This window comes from Dama dama, chromosome 20 (assembly GCF_033118175.1).
Source record: "Dama dama isolate Ldn47 chromosome 20, ASM3311817v1, whole genome shotgun sequence".
In the NCBI taxonomy this organism is placed as follows: Eukaryota; Metazoa; Chordata; class Mammalia; order Artiodactyla; family Cervidae; genus Dama; species Dama dama.
In genome coordinates, this window is record NC_083700.1 from 65,416,371 (window position 1) to 65,431,950 (window position 15,580).

At 44.1% G+C, this 15,580-nt stretch overlaps 1 protein-coding gene across 3 annotated transcripts in view; it reads right to left on the reverse strand.

The window, feature by feature from the left end:
• AK5 (adenylate kinase 5) overlaps positions 1–15,580 on the reverse strand; it is a 258,867-nt gene that overhangs the window by 7,851 nt on the left and 235,436 nt on the right. Inside the window, exons 13-14 of one of the 3 annotated variants that reach the window (XM_061121596.1) lie at positions 11,124–11,315; positions 10,611–10,820 (exon numbers count right to left, since the gene is read on the reverse strand). In XM_061121596.1, coding sequence (XP_060977579.1) covers positions 10,632–10,820; positions 11,124–11,315 — 381 coding nt within the window. In that variant the 3' untranslated portion in view covers positions 10,611–10,631. Of the gene's footprint in view, positions 1–10,610; positions 10,821–11,123; positions 11,316–15,580 lie in introns of those variants that run through there. The other 2 variants (XM_061121595.1, XM_061121597.1) reach the window with 2 other exon arrangements.

The following is a 15,580-nucleotide window of genomic DNA, read 5'->3' on the forward strand; positions in this document are numbered from 1 at the left end:
ATCTTTTCACAGAGGTGGAAAAAAAAACAAACTATCCTTTCTAAACAGATCTGATCAGCCATGTCCCTGCTTGAAATGAGTCAGTGGTTCCCTTTCTTACTTGCAGGACTTAGTTCAAACTTCCTCAAAGAAGCTAGGACTACCCAGGATACAGTAGCTACCAGACACAGGTGGCTTCTGAACACTTGAAATGTGGTCAGTACACCAGAGGAATTAAGTTTTTGATGTTCTGTAATTAAAATTAACTTTAAAAACTAATACTTGACTCAGCTATTGGAAAATTTAAAATATATTTGAACAACTTGAGTATGTGAAATCTACCTTTCCAACTGTAAATTTTATGACATACAAATACCATCCTAGTATTTCTGATGAAAATTTAGCACGTGAATTGAGATAGGCATAAGTACCAGATTTTGAAGACAGAGATTAAAAAAAGAATGTAAAACCATCCCGATATTATTTTTTATATTGATTACATGTTAAAATGATAATATTTAGGCTATGTTAGGTTAAAGAAAATATAGTGTTAAATTAATATGACTTGTTTTTTGTTACTTTTTTTTTTTCTTGGTGAATGAGAATACTAGGAAATTGTAAATTACCTACTTGGCCCAGATCATATCTCTACTGGATAATTCCTTCTAGAAAATTTATTGCATAAAGGAGGAATGACGCCTTCGCCTTGCTTTTCAGTCAAGTCTGCCACCGCTTTAATCCATCTGTGTGCACTTCGTCCTGTACTAGCATTACTGGGCTCTTTCTCATGTCAGCGCCTCGGTCCCCTCCCTTCCATCTGGCTCGAACTTCTACTCTCCCTGTAGACCCAGCTCAAATGTCATCTTCTTTCTGAAACTGTTATCTGCCTCTCCAGGCCCAAGTTCTGTGCCTCCAAATACTTGAGACATTTTGTAAACCCTATTACTACATTTACAGCCATGCTGTGGGTGCAGAGTCTGACGCGTCTCTTTTCCTCTCGGAATATCCAGCAGCAAGCACCCAGCATTTGGACATTGGAGGCGCCCCATGAATGTCTATGGACTCTGGCAAGGCCCTGGACGGAACAGCGCCAATTCTCTGCTGGTAGAATCCGTGGCGGTGGCTCCTGGGAAGGTTCTCGAGAGGGGACTGGAGCCCAAAGAAAGGACTGCCCTGAGCTGGTTAAAACAAAGCCTGCCCATGATGAAAGCAACCGGAGAAAGACAATTAAGACTGTGTTCAGAAGAGAACAAAGGGCTGGCGTTCTCTTCCGCCTGCTGTTCTGGGGGAAGACAAGCCTGCAGTGAGCACAACTCTTTTCAACAGGACCACAGGGGTGCAGAGAACGCTGGGCTGAATCAAAAGCTCTTTGTGGGAATCTAGTGAAAGCCTGCTGATCAGAAGGGTGGCGGAGGGTAGAAAGAAGATTCTTTCAAGCAGAGTCATAAGAAATGAGTTTCTTAAGTCTCTCAGACACAGACGGGAGATTTATGCCTCATTTGCCAAGCGGGAGGACAGAATCTCAGGGTTCCTCTAAGTCACTCACTCTCTCCTTCATGCACCTTCCTTTCTCCGGGGCCAGCGGGCAGGAGAGAGGGCTGTCTCCAGGTCCAGGTTGCTAGGAGCACTCAGGCAAGGCAGGTCCAGACTGAATGTGAGGAAGCTGCAGACTCAGAACTAAGAAGGAAACCCAGCTGAGGTGGGGCCTTGACCAAAGAGGCCAGGCACCCAGGACCGGGGAAATCCCAAAGTTTTTCTGTGTTTCAAAAAATTCTCAGTGTAACAGAGAGAGAAAGGGAAATGAGTGGGAAATGAAATATCTATTTTGAAGAAGGCCAGAATAGATACTTTTCCTAAAGAGACATACAGGTGGCCGACAGACACATGAAAACATGCTCAATGTCACAGATCATCAGGGAAATGCAAATCAAGGCCACAGAGAGATGTCACCTCACACCTGTCAGAATGGCTATTATAAAAAAGACGAAAAATAACATATTGATAAGGACGTAGAGAAAAAGAACCCCTGTGTACTGTTGATGGGAATATAAATTGCTGCACACACTGTGGAAAATAATATGGATGTATGGATGTTCCTAAAAAAATTAAAAACAGAACTACCACATGATTCAGCAATTTCACTTCTGGATATTTACCCAGAGAAAACAAAAACACTAATGGGAAAACATATATGCACCACTGTTCACAATGATCAAGATATGGGAGCAACCTAAACATTCATCAGCAGATGAATAGATAAAGATGACGGGTTACGTATACACAGTGGATATCTACTCAGTCATAAAAATAATGACAACATAGACTCATCTAGAGGATACTGTGCTAAGTGAAATAAGTCATGACAGAGACAAACAAAACAAAGTAAAAACAGACTCTCAGACAGAGAAAAGATGGGTGGCTGCCAGAAGGGCGGGGTTGGTGGGCTTGGGAGAAATTGGTGAAGGAGATTAAGAGGTCTCTGCTTAAAATAGCTCAGCAGTCTCTCATACTAGAAACAAAAGCCTAAATGAGTGTGTTTATTTACTGCATAGTTAGTAGTAACCAAACTACATGAGAAATAAACTGGTTGAATAAATTAGATAATATGTATAATATGGAATGTTAGTAACTATTAAAAGAAAATATTTCTGCAATATGTACTGACTTCCAGATGCTTCAGACATGTGTACAAGATGGTAATATTATCATGAAATCAGAACTTTCCACCATAGAAGAAGTATGTGTTGATTAATGTCAGAAAGAGGGAGAGGGAGAGGGGCAGCAAGAGGAGAGAGTTTACTTCTTGTTGGTAAATGTAGAGAAGTAAAGAAATAAACAGCAAAACATGATAAATACAAAGATGGTGAGAAAAATGGTGTTTGTAAGAGCACACAGCAGGGACAATTAATGTATATTTTGAGCTTCCCTGGTGGCTCAGATGGTAAAGAACCTGCCTACAATGCAGGGGACCCGGGTTTGACCCCTGGGTTGGGAAGATCCGCTGGAGAAGGGAATGGCAACCCATTCCAGTATTCTCGCCTGGAGAATTCCATGGACAGAGGAGTCCATAGGGCCACAAAAAGTCCGACACAACTGAAGGACTACTATTTTCACTTTCATTGTTAGTTTAAACAGTATGCAGTACGTAAGAAGACATGGTTGCTATCAGTAAGAGCAGAAAGTCATGAAATGAGAACAGGTTTAGACTGGAATAGCAACAGCATCAGATGAAAAGAAACAGCTAAGGCAAAAATACAAAAAAACACACATGAGAATTAAAATCAATGTTGGTAGCTGGAAAGTAGGAACAATGCAGTAGAAAATTGAGTTGGGTAACGTGGAAGACAACTTTGGGATTTTTCCTGGAAAGTAGACAGAAAAAATTAGAAAATAATGGAGTGGTTTATAGAAAGAAAACTGAGCTGTCTAGTCCAGAAGTCACTGTTGCTGCTGAGCCCTTGCAACGTGGCGACCGCAAATGAGCTGTGTGTGCTGTGAGTGTGAAGTGCACACCAGATTTCACAGGCCTGGTCAAATGTGTCACTTGTTTCCTTTTCCTCAAATTATGGCTACTAGAAAATTTAAAATTACACATGTGGCTCACTTTAAATTTCTATAGGATGGCACTGGGGTAGAAGGAAGAGATCTGTGTGTACTTGAGAAAAACAAGAAACAGTGGTACATAAAACATACTTATAGAAAATGTTCTTCAGTTAAAACAAAATTATCATGCCATTGAGGATCAGTGAAAATCAGACCTATATCTGGACACAAATTTTGAATTATGTGGAAAGACAGTAAAATATTTCTTTAAAGAAGAAATTGAAAAAAGTTGAAAAAAGTTTACTTCCAAATTTGTTTTGGCCTTTTCTCCACAACACTAAATGGTTGAAAACAATGGTGCAACGTTGACTTTTGATAGAGAAATATTATGACTTAAATTTTAGATCTAATGAAATGGTATTTGATGTATAAAACCACCATAACGACACTTCCAGACAGTCATAGAGGGATTGAACTAAAAATTTGTTCAAATTATTTTAGCCAATTGAAAGAATAATTAAAATGAAGGATTCACATACAGAGAATTCAAAGTATACAAGTAATTTGGGGTTTTCCTTGCCTCGTATTAGACTCCAGTCTTAAGAATTCAATTGATTTAGGGCTATCAAATGGATTGTTACAGCCAAGGGGTAAAATTTGAACCAATGCTGCCTTCTGCTTCCACTCCTTTCATGGAAGTACCAGCAATGACATTTCTCATTCTTTATCCCTCAGTTCACAGGAAGTCTCCTGCCAGGTTGGATGACTACCCGGAACAATAAAGGCGTACAGCTATATTTCAGGACTTACTAAAAATGGCTAAACTATTTATGAAGTTGGGACATTTTAGCAGAAGAGCTGCAGAGTGAATAACTTATTTTCTCCTTTATAAATGCCGAGTTGCCAAGGAAGTGGATTTTCTGCATCTGTTAAGTGCCTGTTTAATGAGTCACTGGCTTCTCTTTTTATTTTCTAAATTGATTAAGACTAATAAATAACCCAGGAACTGATATCATCTATTGTCAGGACTGCTTCCTCTGGCTGGGGGATGTTTCTGAGCTTATGATCCCAGGAGCAAAAAGCATATTAAAAGTGAAGAAACACGAATGTAAGAAAATATATCAAAATGTTTTCTTTGTTTATCAATGTTTTATCTTTGGGTGGAAGAATTCTGGGTAATTTTTATCTTTATACCCTTAAATTTTCTAGTTTCTTTTTTTTTAAAGCAGCTATATCCTTAGCAAAAGGAGAGGTTTTAAATATCAATTTATAAACTTCTGTACATGCCACTTGAGGAAGCTATTTCTGGAATTTCTCCCAGTTTACAAGATCTTTTCTTCTGGGAATTTCTTGTTCCCCACCCAATTTTCAGGGACAAGTCCCAGGCAATCGGGTAACCGTAGTTTTATTAGTCTGATCTTAATTCAAATGCTATCTCCTTAGAGACTTTTCACCCGTAACAACCCACTCTGTTTTGTTTTTTCATAGAGCTAATCCTATCAGCAATTATTTTCTTGTCTACTGCTCTTTTTTAAACAGTGAGGGATTTTTAGTGCTGTGTCTCCAGCACCAAGAATCTGACATGAAGTGTGCACTGAATAAACAGCCACAGAACAGATGAAAAAGCCCCACGTGACCCCACCTGCCCGGCTATAACTGGTAGGGCCAGGGACCAGAAAAAGCAAGGCCAGTCAGAATATTTCTTTTAGGAATTTGGACCTGTTGTGGGAACATGAATGTGGAAGCTGTATGTTTGCCATATTCTAGCTTCTGGACCAGAGAAAGAGAAAAATCAGGATTTGAGAGAGAAGAAGGGGAAGAACAGGTGTGAGGGAGCCTGGTCCCACAGGCTTCCTGGACCTGTTTCAGCCTTGGTTCGCATCACCTTACAAGTAAGCTCCATGTTTCAGGTTAGGCCAGCTGTTATCTGCAATCTCATGAATATACCTGTGGTCAGCATCATGCTTTAAAAATTCATAGCAAAAAGATATGAAAGAAACAATCAGGAATGTTTGCCTCTGAGTTATGGGACTACCTACTTTTTTGTATTTTCTAAAACATACTTTTCTAAGAAAAGTATACATGACTAGAAATATATATATATATATATATATATGTATATATATATATATATATTTTTTTTTTCCCCCCTGAGAAGCATAGAGTGACAGACCTAGGGTATTCCCGGAGAACCCATTTTGTCCATTCATTCTATTCTGCTGAAAGGTTTAGCAGTGAAATGATTCACCAAGTTCCCAAAGGGCATACACACCTCAGTGACTCTGGCTTTCTTACACTCAAACCAGTATTTGTCTCCACCAGGGAGCCTCTGGACAGTTCCTATGTCATTCACTTTAAAATGCTATGTGCATGCTAAGTCACTTCAGTTGTGTCCGACTATTTGTGACCCCATGGACTGTAGCCCACTGGGCTCCTCTGTCCATGGGATTCTCCAGGCAAGAATACTGGAGTGGGTTGCCAATTCCTTCTCCAGGAGATCTTCCCAACCCAGTGATCAAACTTCAGTCTCTTATGTCTCCTGCACTGGCAGTCAGATTCTTTATCACTATTGCCACATGGGAAGCCCATCAAAATGATGCATTTCAATTATTTTTTCAATTATAAATTCTCTCACTCAAGGTGAAAAAAGCTTTCTCTTATGGGTCAACTCTAGTGAGTTGGGTGAGACTACCTGTACTGCTGTGTCGATAGAGTTTTTTTTTTAAAGATTTTTTGATGTGGACCATTTTTAAAGTCTTTATTGAATTTATCACAATATTGTTTCTGTTTTATGTTTTGGGTTTTTGGCTGCGAACCACATGGGATCTTAGTTTCCCGACAAGGGATTGAATCTGCATCCCCTACATAGGCTGATTCTTTTTTTTTTTTTAATTTAATCCTTTTTCATCTTTTTGTTTATCTATTTATTTTTGGCTGTGTTGGGTCTTCATTGCTGCGCAGGCTTTTTTCTAGTTGTGGTGAGTGGGGGCTACTTTGGTTGTGATGCTTGGGCTTTTTCATTGTGGTGGCTTCTCTTGCTGGGGAGCATGGGCTTGAGGGCTCTTCAGCTTCCGTACCTGCGGCTTCTGGCTTCTAGGACCCAGGATCAAGAGCTGTGGTACACGGGCTTAGTTGCTTGCTCCATGGCATGTGGGATCTTCCCGGATCCCTCGAACCTGCGTCTCCTGCATTGGCAGGCAGATTCTTTATCACTGAGTCACCAGCGAAGCTCTGCAAGCAGATTCTTAACCACCGGACCGCCAGGGAAGTCCCTGATAAAATTTCTAAGGCAACGTCCAGAATGGATAGGAAAGAAGAACCACAATTGCCTAATGATGTCTGCTTTGAGTGCAAGGAGGAAGGGAGTGACATGGACAAAAGTTCTAACTCTTTCTTAGATGCAGCAGAAAGCTGACTTTATTAGAGGGGAAAACGGAAGGTCAGAGGCTCCATTTGGGTCACATATGCTTCCACTCCTTGGTTTATGTTACAAGAAGTTCTAACTTTTACATCATTATATCATGATGGCAATAACAAAGAATTAGGCAGTGGCTCTATAAACTTAGCTTTTTTTTTTTTAACTTTTTGTTTGAAATTGCACTTTTCCAGATAGTTAGTGGCAAAAAGGACTGACTATCATTAGGCAGTGGGCTTTCCTGATGGCTCAGGAGGTAAAGAAGCCCCCTGCAATGCAGGAGACATAGGAATTTGGCTTGGATCCCTAAGTCAGAAGATCCCCTGGAGTGGGAAATGGCAACCCGTTCCTGTATTCTTGCCTGAAAATCCCATGGACAGAACCTGGCAGGCTAGAGTTGGACATGGCCAAGCACACACACATCAACATCATCAGGGTGATGTCAGGGGCTGGATGGAGGGTAAGCATAAGTGGGCAACACAGGTCAGAGGGAAGTGTTTTTGCAGGGTGGACTTTTTCTGGGCTGGAGTGTTCCTGTGGCTCTAACTCCTAAAGAAATCTCACTGAGCTACTGAATGGTCTCACTGTATCTCGAAGTTCATTCACCACCCCCATGTAGTTTAAGAAAACTCCTTACATGATCCCGGAGCCCACCTGGAGGTTAGCAGTCCTGCCTTGGACTCAGTTACCAACGAGACAGGGAGCGGGTACTAAGACTCCAAACAGCATCACAGGAACAAGATGCAGGCTATCACTTGAGATCAGGAGCTGATCAAACTGGTGCTCGGAGGCTAGGCAAGAGCCCAGACGGCCAGAAAACACAAAGAGCCAGAGGCTTTCACCTTCTCCAGTACAGACCAAGCCAGCCGGCTCCCCCACTTCTCTAATCCCCGCCTGTGGCCTGAGTTGCTGGCAAGCCCCATGGGGCGCCTACAAACCAGTCTCCCCTCCCTGGGTCCCTGGGCTGGCACGAGGCTACCCTGCACTGACTCTGCTCCAGGTGGGGGAGGAAGCCTGTTCATCTCGGCAGCTACATGGGGAGGACAGCCCGGGGCAGGAGCAGGGACGAAGCGACTTCCTCTAAGAGGCCCCCGGGGAGTACTGAGGGCTGGAGCCCACACTGCTCTGGAGTCAGAACTTGGAGTGGTTTTAAATATTTGCCAATGGTTCATACACGTTACCTCACCACAGACCCAGCTGCCAGCATCTCCACAAGGTGGGGGAAGCTGAAGAGCTGAGCCACATGCTACGGGAAGCTCCCTTCCCCACTAAGCTATTTCTAAGGAGGATCCCAGAGATCAGTCGTATTGGAGAACTCGGTTAGCCCTGTGTCCACTCGCCAATCACTTGTGAGCATGTAGAACTTAGGCTAGAAAGATACAGGAGAGAGATAAAAGGGCTTTCCTGACTCTGAAAGTGGCTAAAGTCTTAATTCGGGATTTTCTCACCTCTGTAAATCTTGAAAGAGGAAGAAACCCTCTTCTCTTTGGATAATTTCCATCTGTGTTCCAGGTGGCATGAGGGTGGAAATCATGAGCCCTGGAAAGACCTTTGTCATCCGAATTATTAAGATCCTGCCTTTTTATGATATACTTTTTGTTTGCTTATCTAAAGATCTAGATCTTTGTTTTATGTGGCAACCAAGGCTACACGAGGGGCTTTCCTGATAGCTCAATTGTTATAGAACCCACTTGCAAGGCAGGAGACCCCAGTTTGATTCCTGGGTTGGAAAGATCCCCTGGAGAAGGGATAGGCTACCCACTCCAGTATTCTTGGGCTTCCTTTGTGGCTCAGCTGGTAAAGAATCCACCTGCAATGTGGGAGACCTGGTTTTGATCCCTGGGTTGGGAAGATCCCCTGGAGAAGGGAAAGGTTACCCACTCCAGTATTCTGGCTTGGAGAACTGCATGAACTGTACAGTCCATGGGGTCACAGAGTCGGACACGACTGAGCTACTTTCACTTTCAAGGCTACATGGAGCACAGCAAATAGGATTCGCCTTGTACATCAAGTCCTAGCGACTGGAAGGAGCTGCCTGTTGTGCTGTGCTAACATCCCAAGGCCAAGTCGAGGTCCTCAGGAAAAAGCAACGATGGCTTAGCAGTGGCTGCTGTGGGTGAAGACGGTGGGGGTGATGGCTCTCATGTCACATACGTGACATCTCTGAGCTAAGTCATGGGACACCTCTCAGATACTAAACAGGGTTAAGTTCTTAAGGGTCTGGAAAATGGACAATTAACTGGCTCAGAAGGTAAGATTTCATTATCAATGGTTTTTCCCAAGGAATCAATCATGTAGCTGCCTCCAAGACACATTATTGATTGAAGATGTAGCCTTTTAACTTCCTAGAAAAAGCAAATAGTAGCTGTCTACTCTCTCTCCTCTGTGTTGGGTTCTGAGGGTTTGGTTCCTGGATCCATCCCACTTCCCGGTGGTCTCCTGGCCTAATCTTCTTGGGGTCCATTCCCCAATAGGCTGATAAAGTGAGCTTTCAAAGTGGAAACCCTGGCTATGTCTGTTCCCTTCAGTAGCTCCCATCATTCTCAGGACAATTATCTGCTCCTAGGATGGGTTCACCTTGATCTGGTCTCTGCTTGCCTCTCCACACCCACCACTCCCTCTTTTTCTTGGCACTTTATGTCACAGTCAAGCTCCTTCGGTGTGAAGTGCTCTGCTCCCCTCACAGCACCCCCACCTTGGGCTCAGCTTAGTTCTTCTCTGGTGACCTTCCTTCTGTATCCTTTTAGATCAGGTTAAAGGGCCCTTAGAACTTACTCTCTGCTCGTTTTCACTCCATCTTGTGATTACTGATTTGTCTGTCTGCCCTATTAAACCCTGGCTTCCTGGGTGGCTCAGTGGTAAAGAATCTGCCTGCAAGGCAGCAGGAGCCACAGGAGACATGGGTTTGATCTCTGGGTCAGGAAGATCCTCTGGAGGAGGGCATGGCAACCCACTCTAGTATTCTTGCCTGGAGAATCCCAGGGACAGAGGAGCCTCTCAGTCTACAGTCCATGGTGTTGCAAAGAGTCGGACATGACTGAAACGACTTAGTATGCATGCACACCTACTAAACCCTAGGCTCTAGCAGGCAAGAACTATATATTAATACCTGCATCCAAACCATCAGGGTAATGGATGGCCCATAGGAAGTGCTTGGTACATATATATTAAATGAGTGAATGAATGGAGATTGGGTAGTTTTCCCAAATTCATGAACTTAACAGTGACTCAGCATGGATTATCGATCATGATCATTGAGCTGACCACCCATTTCCTCACTGTTTCACTTCATCTGCTCTTCTGGCCCCAAATGCTGCTTCTCCTAGTAACACTACTTATTGCGAGAAATTGAGTCAGCCAAGTGCCAGTGAGGAACTATGCCAAAATTTAGATATTCGAAGCTGTTGAATTTTAGATCTAGAGGAGACCTTTCAGGTTCTCCTGTGAAGCTGAGGTCTGGAAGTCAGAACTAATGCCTCATCCCTCCTCCCACCCTCCCTCCCTCCTTCTTGGAAAATGGAGCAATTGTATTGACTTCTGTAAACATTGTATGACCAGTTTTTCACGGTCCGCGTGATGAGTGATACAAAAAGTGAAAAGCGTAAGGGACCCACATTCTGGCCGCAATTGTGCAGCTGTATGCCGTTCACGGATGTGAGAGCTGGACAATAAAAAAGGCTGAATGCTGAAGAGTTCATGCCTTCAAATTGTGGTGCTGAAGAAGATTCTTGAGAGTCCCTTGGAAGGCAAGGAAATCAAACCAGTCCATCCTAAAGGAACTCAGTCCTGAATATTCATTGGAAGGACTGATGCTGAAGCTGAAATTCCAATACTTTGGCCACCTGATGCAAAGAGCTGATTCATTCAGGAAAAGACCCTGATGCTGGGAAAGATTGAAGGCAGGAAGACAAGGGGATGACAGAGGATGAGATGGTTAGATGGCATCTTTGACTCAAACGACATGAGTTTGAGCAAACTCAGGGAGATGGTGTAGGACAGGGAGGCCTAGTGTGCTGCAGTCCATGGGGTTGCAAAGAGTCAGACACGACTGAATGACTGAACAACAACAATGCAGTTCTAATTCCCAAATCCCTAAACCTGAAATTTCCTATTTTTTTCCTCTGTTTTTGAAAAAAACAAAAAAGTGGGTAGTTGGCTCATTTTGGGGGGCTGTGAGCTCACTCACCTTGTGTAGCTGTGTTTTCGTCTCATAGTAGGCGACCACGGGGATGGAGGCCCGGTAGTAGGTCTCAAGGCGCTTGGCGATGGTAGTGGTGTTGTCATCTGCCTGTGGGCTGCTCCGGCTCCTCTGGAGAAGGCGGTTGGTCATGGTGTCTGCTGAGCAGTCCATACAGATCACCAGGTGTGGGTCTCCAATCTGGGGATGGGAGAGGGGGCGCAGAACATGGTCAGAAATTCTACCCTGCAAGGTTCTGGAAAGGCCTGGGCATGCTAGTTCTTTCCTTTCTTGACCTTCTGCTTTCTCTTGAGGTTCCAGGCCTACAATGTGATAGAGTTGGGACAGGATATCACAGCTCCTCATTTCCAGGTCAGCAACTCTTCACAGAACCACCCTCAGCTTTCAGGTCACCTCATGTAATGGAGGGACTGTGTAGAATGCTGCCCACTGCCGTCATAATCTGTCCTCCACAGTAGGGGGAGGGCTGTGTGTGTGTGATACTTCCTGCTGTCAGCCTGTCCTGATTTATGGAGGCAAGTTAATTACCTCTTCCTTTGTCCACCATTATATCTTATACCAGCCACCAAGAGCACAGTGTGGCTGCGTCTTGTCCTATGTGGAGGTCAGTACAGCATAATGGTTGAGCATACAAAGGTTGGAGTGAGGCTGCTTAGGGTCAAATCCTGGTGTAGCGACTTGTCTCCAAGATGGTCTTCATTGGTTCCTTGCCTCAGCGTACTTTAAGCTCTTCCTGCATTGAGACATGGTGACTATTCTTCTACCTACTTGCATCTGAGCTGAACTGTATCTATTTTGACAGACAGACTACAGTGAAAATTATGTCACCTAATTTTGGAAGCAAGATCATAAGAAGTTTTGCAGTTCCTGCCTGATCAACCACCATCGAAGATGTCCAATGACTCTCACTGATAAGCTGGGAGGAAGCACAAGCTAGCCTCTTTGAGAGGCCATTTGGACAGAGATGCCTGACCAGTCCTTGGCTGACGCAGACATCCCGGCCCCTGCTCCAGACCTGTCTACTTAGTCTTACCCACCATTTGACTGCAACAGAATAATGGAGCCCATCAACCCCCAGAAACCTATTAGAGAAAATAACAAATTAAGTTACTAACTGTGTCTCTCAACTTCTCTGCACCCCAACTTTCTCCTTTGTACGATGAGGATGATCACAGAACTGCTGTAAGAATGAGATGGCTCAGTGGTAAAGCACTGCCTGTCAAGCAGGAGATGCAGCTTTGATTCCTGGGTCAGGAAGATGCCCTGCAGAAGGAAATGGAAACCCACTCCAGTATTCCTGCCAGGAGAATTCCATGCACAGAAGAGCCTGGCAGATTACAGTCCATGGGGTCTCAAAGAGTTTGACATGACTCAGTGACTAAACGGCTGCAGCAATGTAAGCAGATTGCTTAAGATAGAGCAAACCGTAAGCATCAGCTACTATGCTTATTGGAGTCCCAAGTGGCTCAGTGGTCAAGAATCTGCCCGCTAGTGTAGGAGACACAGGAGAAGTAGGTTTGATTCCTCAGTTGGGAAGACTCCCTGGCAGAGGAAATAGCTACCCACTTCAGTATGCTTGTGGAGAAAATCCCATGAACAGAGGAGCCTGGCAGGCTACAGTCCATGGGGTTGCAAAAGAGGCAGACACAACTGAGCGACTTAGCATGCATTATGCTTATTTCCCATAAGAGCTACAACCTCTGTGTTCAGGAGTTAGGAATGCTCAGCTCCTGGCCCCAAGGCCAAGGAAGAAATGGATAGACAGGAAAGTGAAGCACTGAGCTCTACCACGATTCTAAGAGGTTGACTGCACAAGGACAGTAGCTGGAAGCAGCCCACAGGGACAAGGGGTAGGGCCTGGAGGCGGGGCAGGGAGGGGTGCAGAGGGGGTGTGCAGAATGACTGAGGCATGGGTATATCCAGCCTTATCCAGTAGGTAATAAATAAATTTGTTCCTGAATGAATGATAGTGATATGATCAATAGCATGACTCTCCCCATCTCCTCATCCTTCCCTTAAAGTCTTCTTTTGCTTCTGATGCCTCTGGAAGACACCGACCTTGTCTCCACTACCAGTCCCAACTCTGGATCAAAAGAAACTGTTGCTCCCTTCTGATCTTGCAGTGTAAATGAAGTCTTACTGCTCCACCATGGAAAGCCTGGGAGGGATGGGAACAAAGTCAGGGTAGGGGAGTACTTTAGGACAACACACAGTCATAAGTCTTCTGTGTTGTTCCATGATTTATCTACCCACTCTGAAGGAAGTACTTTAAGGAACAGAGTAGAAAAGTTCTCCAAAATCGAAAAGGGTGAAATAAACCTCAGGAACACGTCATCTAATTTTTCTGACTTTACTAATTGGAAGAAAAAAATAGAGCATTTGAGCAGTATGAAAGCTGGGTGAAAGTTTAGAAGACAATGACCTGTGTCCACCAGCAGAGGGCAAGCTTGAGAGGCAGGCTAGCGTTTAGCTACAGAGTTTGGCTTCTGGAACAGTTTCTGGCTAGGGTTGTGTTTGGAGACTAGGCTATTTTTCTTATTGTGGGGGTTTTCGGGCCACTGGTGGGGACACAAAAGACAATTCTGGGAGTCATTTAGGTACAAACAGAGATTATGTGTGTCTGAGCAGGATCTGACCATAAATAAGTGCAGGACAGAGAGGTTGATTCCACCCAGAAAGTTTGGGTCGTGGACAAGCAGCTCAGGCTTCATCTGGGAGCTTGTTAGAAATGCAGAGGCTCAGGCACCACTCCTGACGTGCTGAGTCTGCATTTTAAGAAGATTTCCCCAGGTGATTCTTCACAAAATAAGACCTTGAGAAGCTGCTCCACCAAGCCATTTCCTCCTGCCAAGTCTGGGGTTAGACCTGACCTGTCTCTCCTGGAGTCAGCACTTTCTTCTTACATAAAAAGCTATCAAGCAATAATTCTATTTGAAAATGGCCTGTATAGATTTTAAGTTTTAGAAGTTTTAAGTGAAGTGAAAGTCGCTCAGTTGTGTCCGACTTTTTGCGACCCCATGAACTATACAGTCCATGGAATTCTCCACGCCAGGATACTGGAGTGGGCAGCCTTTCCCTTCTCCAGGGGATCTTCCTGACCCAGGAAGTGAACCGGGGTCTCCTGCATTGCAGGCATATTCTTTACCAACTGAGCTATCAGGGAAGCCCTAGAAGTTTTAGGTTTATGTGAAAATTGAGCAGATAATACAGAGAGTTACCATATATCTCTCCCCATCCCTGGTTTCCCTATTATGTCTTGAAGTTCAGTTCAGTTCAATTCAGCTGCTCAGTCATGTCTGACTCTTTGCAACCCCATGGACTGTAGCACGCCAGGCTTTCCTGTCCTTCAACAACTCCCAGAGCCTACTCAAACTCCTCCAGGGGATCTTCAGGACCCAGGGATTGAACCTGTGTCTTCTACACCTCCTGCAATGGCAGGAGGGACGTCCCAATGAGACAATACTGAAATGTTAACTAAAATCCATAGTTGACACTAAGGTTCATTCTTTGTGTTGTGTATTCTATGGGTTTTGACAACTGAGTAATGTCATGATTCATCATTATAGTAATGATATGTAATAGTTCCACCCTTCTAAAAATCTTCTGGGCTCTTTCTATTTAATTCTTCCCTCTCTCTCCTCCCTAACCCTGCAACTACTGATGATTTTACTGTTCTATAGAAGTGCCTTTCCCAGAATATCACATTGTCGAACTCATAGAGTGTACAGCCTTTTCAGGCTGGCTTCTTTCATTTAGTAATGTGCATTTAAGTTTCCTCAATGTCCTTTCATGGTTTCAGAGCTCATTTCTTCCACTGATGCTTTTAATGCCTGAAAGTTTTTGAAAGATTTGAATGAAACACCACTTAATTATTTTTCAAAATGCTTTGGTATATTCCTTTAGAAAGTTCCTTGGAGTAGCTCTGCCTCTTTTTCCCTGGACCATGGTTAGCCTCTAACGTCCCACGGGTGGGAGGGCAGAGAACTCAGTCCTTGTCTGGATGAACCATAGAGACTTATGGATAACTCCATGTCCCTAGTGCCCACTCCCCTGCTGGCTCCCTGGAATTCTGCCCCAGCAGCATGGCGTTCTTTGTGGTCTTTGGGTATTCAGGAGATGCTTATTAGAGCACACATGTCCTTGAAAAAGCATTGAGATGTGTAAGAACATTTCAGCAGCTGACATATTGTGCCATCTCACTAACAGGGGAGGAAATGGAGGCCCACGTAGGTCAACTTGCCCAAGATCACTGAGGACTAGTTAGTGACAGTTTTGAGTCTGCTGTGCGTAACTCCAAAGCTTGGTAACTTCACCCTGGTGGAAGGTGCCAGAGACTTCAGAATGGGACTCAGGCCAGATGCCTGGTGGGCTGAATGGAGCCGGGAGAGGAGGTGGGGCGGGAAAAGAAGTGGACGGTATCAGAGGCCATTTCGTTTTATTTTGCA